We start from the raw sequence: 8,082 nt of genomic DNA on the forward strand, positions 1-8,082 counted from the left end.
ATGCTACCTCCAGTCAGAGAAAGACTAAGGAGATACTTAGCACTGTCAGCTCCAAGAATGCTCGCTGTTCGAGGCGCTTCGAAGCGCTTGTCTTCGGAACATTTTCTCCACCGCCCCTCCGGACCCTTTCTTCTGCCCCTCAATCGTCCCCGTCCTTTACATCACTCTTTACGTACTTGTTCTTCTTTCACAAATAACCTTTCCACAAGCACTGTACCTCTTACTCACACGCATCAGAAAATAGTCATGATGGATGAGAAGGTCAAACAGCACTATTTGGCTGACTCACCTCCTACGGTGGTTCGCCTTGAGATCAAACACCACTTTGACAATCTCAAGGATGCAAAGCTGAGACGATATGCGCACTACATAAGCAGGTTAGTTTCTTCCGAAGTCCAGTTGCATACGTGGCCACCTATTCCACTGGTGTGCACAAAGCTGATAACCGAACTTACTGTTGGAATATTAGAGCGGCATTTGAAGGCACTCGCGTTACTTTGCGCCAGGTTTCCCCCGAGTCTGAACCGATCTACGATCTTATAATCGCACTCTACCACGCCTGTGATGGAAACTGGACTGACCTCGCTAAAACGACCAATGTAAGCGACGAGAATTTGCGTTATTTCTTGGAGTATTCGGTCCAGTTTCTCGGGAATTGCGGGAACTATAAAGGTTTTGGTGACTCCAAGTTCATTCCTCGACTACCTGTGGAAGCCTTTCAAGCGTTGGCCTCATCCACCTCAGAAACAAAAGCAGCATTTGAGAAAGCCAATAGGACTGGAGGTGGTATTTATGAGACAAAAGAGCAGGCGCTTATGCACCTTGGTTATACAGATGGTGGCCATATGACTACTTATTACCCTGATTCGCCATCCATAACGAAAGATGAGATCACAGCTATTGGCGACCTTATGGAGAAAAAAGGGCTACCTCTGGAGAATACAAGACTAAAGAAGTTGCCATCCGGGGACTTTGAGTTGTTAATTGCCTCGGGCGTTTCTTCTCCTCCTGTGAGGGACAGAGATCTTGGTGAAGTCGACGCTTTAGACCTGGATGGTAACTTGACTGGAAAGAAGTTGCGCCTGGTTTTTGGTGATCATATAGAGGAAATGGCAAAGATTGCCCATTCGCTTAAGCAAGCGGGACTCAATGCAGCAAACGACAACCAGAAACGGATGTTAGATGCATATGCCTTGTCATTTGGTGCCGGCTCAATTGAAGCCTTCAAAGAAAGCCAGCGGATCTGGGTGAAGGACCAAAAGCCAAGTCTGGAGACCAATATAGGGTTTGTAGAGACTTATCGAGACCCGCATGGAGTGCGAGGAGAATGGGAAGGCTTCGTTGCTTTGGTATGCCACAAGCATTAAAATTTTTGTCACTTCTTCATTTGCTGATACCCAATACCTGAGCAGGTTAATCTAGAACGTACCCGAGCATTCGGAAAACTGGTGGATAGTGCAGAGAGCATGATTCCCAAGCTTCCATGGGGCAAAGATTTTGAAAAGGACAAGTTTCTCAGCCCAGACTTCACCTCGCTGGAAGTCTTGAGCTTTCAATCTTCCGGCATACCTGCTGGCATCAACCTTCCCAACTATGACGATATCCGTCAAAACCTAGGTTTCAAGAACGTATCTCTTGGAAATGTGCTTAGCGCTAAAGCCCCTAATGAGCCAGTTCCCTTTATTGCCGAGAAGGATTTGGAGGTTTATCGCAGATGCCGTGACCCCGCTTTTGAAGTCCAGGTAGGCATCCATGAACTTCTCGGGCATGGAACTGGCAAGCTTCTCCAGGAGACCGCCCCAGGGGAGTATAACTTCGATATTTCCAACCCTCCTGTGAGTCCAATCACGGGAAAACCGGTATCTACATGGTACAAGCCTGGCCAGACCTGGAGCTCGGTTTTCGGAGCCATCGCTTCTTCTTACGAGGAGTGCCGCGCAGAGTGCGTCGCTATGGTGCTCAGTTGCGACTTTCACATCCTGAAGATTTTTGGGTTCGGTAACGGACAAGAAGATCTCACCAACGAGGCCGGGGATGTCTTGTTCGCAGCATATCTGCAGATGGCTCGTGCAGGCCTGGTCGCCTTGGAGTTCTGGGACCCCAAAACTCAGAAATGGGGGCAAGCCCATATGCAAGCCCGTTATAGCATTCTGCGATCATTCCTTGATGCCGGTGACGATTTCGTCAAACTTTTCTATACCAAAGAAGATCTCTCTGATTTGGAGATTCATCTGGACCGATCGAAGATTCTGACACACGGGCGTCCAGCCGTGGAGAAATATCTGCAAAAGTTGCATGTCTACAAGAGTACTGCGGACTTTGAAGCAGGTAAGAAGCTCTATGATGATATCACGTCGGTCGATGAGTGGTGGGGGACCAAAGTTCGTGAGGTTGTTCTTCAGAACAAGGTCCCACGTAAAGTGTTTGTCCAGGGCAACACCATCCTAGATGGGGATGAAGTGACCCTTAAAGAATATGAGCCGACGCTTGAGGGAATGATCCAGAGCTTTGTTGAACGCAATGTCTAGATTCATAGATAGATTTGCATGCGTTGGCGATGTGCTTCAACTATGTCTGGATACAAGATACCCGTTTATAGTGTTCCCCTTAAATCTGAGGGATGTCTCAAAACTATATCATATCGTACTGTCCGATATTGGAGGCATGAGTATTTCGTTGCTGGAGATGTAGTCATGTGATCATATGTGAATCCATTTATATAACAGATCATGAAAGTATGCCTAGTGAATTTGAGAAATTTATTACTAGAAACAACTGTTCATCAATATCCTTGTGTAAACCAAGTGATTGGGGCGGAGGAAGAAGTAGCGTTGTTGCCCCAGGTGCTCCGTAAGCCAACTTCAGTCAACGTTTCCTCCATCACCTCTAAGCGCTTCCCTCCCACACTTCTCCTCTTCCCATTGTCTTCGCCTCGCTCACATTTGCAGCTTCCTGTTATTTTGTACTGCCCATCATCTATCATCAATCTCTCATTTTTCCTCCCCCTTAAAAATAGCTCGAGCATAAGTCTGCCTTCACGAATACCCGCCGCGTCCCTATGTTTTACCGACAGCTCTAGAGACACACCACACTCCTGATCGGCGTGGGAAACGGGAGTCTGACCCTCTTCGATCAACGGGGAGCCCCTCACAAGTAGCTCCTCACATTCCGTCACAGGCACACAAGTACAAATCCCGTCCCTGTGATCTCGAAACGACTCCCGACACCTTGCCGTGGCAATCGGGTTCTCCTGGCTCGCCTACCACGCGCGGCCGCATCATCTCCCGGATTCTACAGTGGAGGACGACGACGACTTCTATACTGCGCCGCCGCCGCATTCCCCGTCCTCACAGGTTTCCTCATTTAGCTTTATCTCAGCACATCCTCCGCCATTCTTGTCTCTTGTGTACCATCCTGGAGCTGATTCCAATCGCGCCAAGGTTACAGTTCCCGAATCAGAGCCGGCTTTCGTCTCGCCGTTCACATCTCCATCCTCCGAAGAAGAACCACCGAATTCAGATTCCTCATCATCCGTGATCGCAGAGTCCAAAGATACCTTTTCCAGGGATCCCAAAGAGTATTCTCCGGGAAGGTCAGCGGAAGAGGGAGAACCTCCTCCCCCGTACACCGAAGGTTCGAGCCCCATAAACTCATTCACCTACGTTATGGCTACGGCAGGAGGCGCGTCGAGTATCATCACTCAAGTACAACAGGCGGGTGGACCACCAATAAACACTTTAGGAGGTATGACACTTGATCGGCACTTATGACCATCTGTTCGAGTCACTAACTCAACTATTCTGGAATTTAGACATCGGAGGCGATGAACATATAACTCTGGACCTCAGGTGAGAATTCGCGAACCTTGAATTTCTGGCACTTTATCTAATGTGGCTTGCAGAGGAACAAGGTTCACACTCTCTCGGGATGAACTGTTAACACTGCCGGAGTTTGTCCTTTTATCGCTGTTTCCGAATGGTTTACTTCCAGATGGACACATGGGCACCTTTCACGAAGGTGATATTTACCCCGTCGATGTAAGTAAAGCAAAAACGCTCTATCGATTCACACATAAGTCCCTTCGGCCGATTGATATACTCTTCTAACATATACACGTTAGTATGATCCGGTGTCTCTCCAGTACATGCTTGACTTCTTCCGCTCCGTCGCTCAATCCATCCCGTCATCTCCTACAGCCTCGACATCGCAAGACCTAGACGTATCCCCCGACTCCATGCAAGGATCGACCAGAGACATGCTCCAGGACCGGGCAGGGATCATCGTGCTGCGGGAAGACCTTGATTTTTATGCAATTCCTCCACGGCCGGATATCGATCACACGGAAATGATCGAGGTCAAGCGTGCAGCTGCAAGAGCGCTACTGAAACAAGACGGGATCTTCTCTGGATTAAGGAAGAGCGATGAGGCTGGTTCAACAGAGCAGCACTTGATCGAGATGCTGACTGCAGGGTAAGCTTTATATCTTTGAGCGCCCAGCTCTCTTTATAACCTTAAATGCTAAAATAATTATAGCGGCTTTGATCGTGATGATCGGTGGGGTCACCGTGCCCCAGAGCCCAACAAGGCAGTTATCTGTAGCCTCGCATTGGCTAAACTCCGTACTGATATCAGGGGTGACATCCCCAATAACAACGCAGTTGGCATGGCCCAAAAACTCCTCTTATTTTGGAGAAAACCTGCTAGAAGATGCTGGTGGGAGGGTGTTGAGTTGGAGAATATCGAAGGCGTTCAAGGCAAGGTGAAAATCTGGATTCGCAGAGTATGGACTTTAGAAATGGTAAGACTTGTGGACCCTGCCACTGATCTGATGGCTCAAGCTAACATGACTGCAGAGTGTAATTGGGCTTCGATAACCAAATCCCACTAATTCTTTAAGCTTTGCATTGTTCTCGTGCAATGTCTTGCCTGCTAGAAGCATGCCATTCACAGCAATGGCTTTCTTTATTGTTTTCCACAACTCTTTTTTCTTTTTCAAGCCCATCTTTGGAGGAGTTCATGATACCCCTACCTACTTCCGCGTCTGCCGTTGCAGGCAAGGGGAATGGCGTATTCAATTAAAGATTGAGGGTGCTTGTGTCATTCTGTTTATTGTTTCCACCAGCTGGCCCTCATTTTCTTTTTCTTTGTGCTTGCTGTCTATAGTTGACATTTTATCCTCAACCTCTTTTTTTCCCTTGTTTAACTAGTGATAACATCCTTTGTCTGAGGAAGTCCTAGACATCTACAATACAATCTTAGGACCTAATTCACCTCTCTCTCTCTCTCTCTTCTTCATCTTAATTTTTGCCCCGGTTAGAACAAGACAAAGAAAAAGGAAAAGGAAAGAACAGAAATCTGGTAAATTTTGAATCGATATCGCCGATCCATAGTAGAAACAAGAATTCATTTACATACACGTGACTATGACTCCGAAATAGGATTAGCGGGGATATTCCGGTGGAAAACGCGACAATGCAGAACAGGCGGAGCTCGACCGCGATCACCGTCAGAGGAGCTTTGGCTTGTACTAAAGATCAACCTGTCGCTGACGCAGGCCGACCATATCGCATTGCCAGACTTACTGATCGCTTTTTCAAGTGGAAGCGACTCTCCAATTCATTTGCAACTTGCATATACATATTCTCCTCCACGCTTTCGTTGACCGCATTCAAGATAAGATTTGCTTGTTCTCGAATCGGAGTGCCCTGGCAAATCAAGAAGGGACATGTTCTTGTCCACATAACTGGCCAACATGTCCCCCCTCAGAGGCTATATTACTTCTTATTCTCCGCGAGTCCGCCAATATGGAAACGCGCTTCTCGCACCGGTCATTCCTCCAAGCCAAACCGGTCCGACACCTCGAATGACAAAGAGAGGAACAGCGGCAATAAACTACGCTGAAGATGGGTTTGACGACGACGACTTTGAGGACAGTGAAGGTCCCCGACGACCCACTGGCTTGAGGAGCCTTCGACGGGAAGAGTCGACTATTGACAAGGTTCCTTTGGCGGAAAAGTTGGGCAAAGAAGTTCATACTCCTGTTGAGGTTCAAGGGGTATTTCGGGACTGGATGATTAAGAGGATGCTGAGGCCTGTGTATGCTTTGCTAATCACCACTCCCTTTCTATATCACCTGAAGCTATTTTTTGCGGATGCTAACTCTAAGTTTTTGCTGTTATACAGCTGCGCCGACCAACTGCAGATTCAGGCGCAGCTCCCCCTCACCCTAATACCCATTCGCATTGATTTAGAAGTTCCAGCGCATCAACCTCTAGAACCCTTCCAATTGCCACGAACTGTTCTGGATCCCGGTATCAACCCTACTCTCCCCGGCTATAGAAGACCCGAGCCGTTGCCTGCGTACAGGATCAAGGATACATTCCTTTGGAACCTTCACGAAGCGCTGGCAACTCCTGAAGAATTCGCTACCGGCTTTGTTCGTGACTTAGACCTACCCAATCCGCAGGCCATGACAATGGCAATCAGCAATCAAATTCGTCAACAATTAGAAGAATATGCCGGTGTTGCGCTACATCCGCTATTTCAAAGTACAGTGCCAAAGCTGCCTTCTGCCAGCCAAGCTGGTGTATCGCGCGATGTATCCGCAACTCCCGCTCCTACCCATGCCGCCACGCCTGATAGCAGATCCAACACTGTGACTGTAATCAAAGAACCGTTTGTTAACGACAGTTTCTTGAATCCGGATGATGCATACCGATGCATGATTAATCTCAACATTAACCTGCAAAATAAATTATACACTGACAAATTCGAGTGGTCTCTGCTACATCCTCCCGGCATGGCAGAGGAATTCGCGAAAATCACTTGTGCCGATCTGGGTCTGGGTGGAGAGTGGGTTAGCGCTATTGCACATGGTATTTATGAAGCTGTTCTAAAGTTGAAGAAAGAAGTTTGTGAAAGTGGTGGTTTAGTCAGTGGCATTGGCGGCTATGGAAATGAGATCGACAATCAGGCGGCCAATGGCACTGAGGCCGGCTGGCGTTATGACCCGGAGGGACTCGGCGATGAATGGGAACCCAAAGTGGAGACGTTGTCAAAGGAAGAAATTGAGAAGCGGGAAGGTGATCGTGAACGGCAGATCCGGCGTCTACGACGAGAAACTGCTAGGTTCTCTTCTACTGCAGGCATAACTCCAGACGTTTCTCGACAAGGTAGCGGGGGCTATTTTGACGTTGACAGCGAGACCCCTCTAGGTAGGGGTGAAAGGAGCAAACGAAAAAGGCGTTTCCGCAGCCTGAGCCCATTGGGAAGAGGAGGTACACCTGGCGGACGTGGAACTCCAGACACCTCTTCAGGCGCCGGGTATGGCGGTGGCGGCGGTACATTGTCCGATTGGTATGTCCTCTCGCTCTGCTACTGTTTTTGACCTTCCATGGGCTGACTTTCTCATCTTTGCTTCCAACAGGGAACGGCAAAATTGGCGGTGCAGTAACTGCATGGTATGGGGTACCGCTGTTTGGGCTGTTCGGGATGGCCCTGCCGGTCCAAGGGTAGGAGCAATGCAACTGTGAAATCCGCACTATGCTCAGTTTACTGACTCACTGTACTCCAGACACTTTGCCACAATTGTGGTCTCCTATACGAACGTGATAAAGTTGCACCGGAATGGTCCAGAGATCTACACCGTCATGATATACCGATTGGCCGAGCATAGTACCAACCGATTGACATGCTTGGCGTAGCTTTCGTCGCCAGTCTATGCATATAGCTTCGGTAAGACGGTAGTCCCTAGTCTTCAGTTCAGAGGGCCAGGAATGTATAGGTTGAGCGTAGCTGACATTGGCCGGTCAATAGGATCCGTTACGAGCGCAACACCATAATTACATTTAGTGGAACTAAAGACTGTATCCTACATCACTTCAGGATTGGAACATAGTCCCTGTACTTTTTCAAAACTTTGGCCATGATATCTTTAATGAACCCTTTACAGTTAGGATTCGGCGTCTTTGATGTGATTTATGTCTTGTTTCTTTTTATCACCATTATTATTAACTTTTACTTATTACCCTCTGCACTTCTTTTTCTTCTTTTCCTCTCTCTCTCTCACACACATTTTTTTAG

General features: G+C 48.0%; 2 protein-coding genes across 2 annotated transcripts; both read left to right on the top strand.

Annotated features, from left to right (window-relative positions):
* Nucleotides 1–246: 246 nt before the first annotated feature.
* ANOM_011038 (dipeptidyl-peptidase III) lies at nucleotides 247–4,874 on the top strand (the record flags this gene model as incomplete). Its single annotated transcript, XM_015556294.1, has 9 exons — nucleotides 247–377; nucleotides 470–1,349; nucleotides 1,413–2,522; nucleotides 3,441–3,744; nucleotides 3,812–3,848; nucleotides 3,902–4,037; nucleotides 4,121–4,470; nucleotides 4,534–4,798; nucleotides 4,854–4,874. 9 exons carry the CDS (start codon nucleotides 247–249, stop codon nucleotides 4,872–4,874), a joined length of 3,234 nt encoding a protein of 1,077 aa, XP_015401742.1.
* An 878-nt stretch (nucleotides 4,875–5,752) lies between these two features.
* ANOM_011039 (putative RSC complex subunit Sfh1) lies at nucleotides 5,753–7,992 on the top strand (the record flags this gene model as incomplete). The annotated part of the gene is made up of 5 exons (XM_015556295.1): nucleotides 5,753–6,096; nucleotides 6,184–7,214; nucleotides 7,273–7,356; nucleotides 7,427–7,511; nucleotides 7,574–7,992. The coding sequence occupies 5 exons, from the start codon at nucleotides 5,753–5,755 to the stop codon at nucleotides 7,701–7,703; spliced, it is 1,674 nt and encodes a 557-aa protein (XP_015401743.1). The 3' UTR covers nucleotides 7,704–7,992.
* Between the last annotated feature and the right edge of the window lie 90 nt (nucleotides 7,993–8,082).

Source organism: Aspergillus nomiae, assembly GCF_001204775.2.
Source record: "Aspergillus nomiae NRRL 13137 chromosome Unknown contig00534, whole genome shotgun sequence".
In the NCBI taxonomy this organism is placed as follows: domain Eukaryota; kingdom Fungi; phylum Ascomycota; class Eurotiomycetes; order Eurotiales; family Aspergillaceae; genus Aspergillus; species Aspergillus nomiae.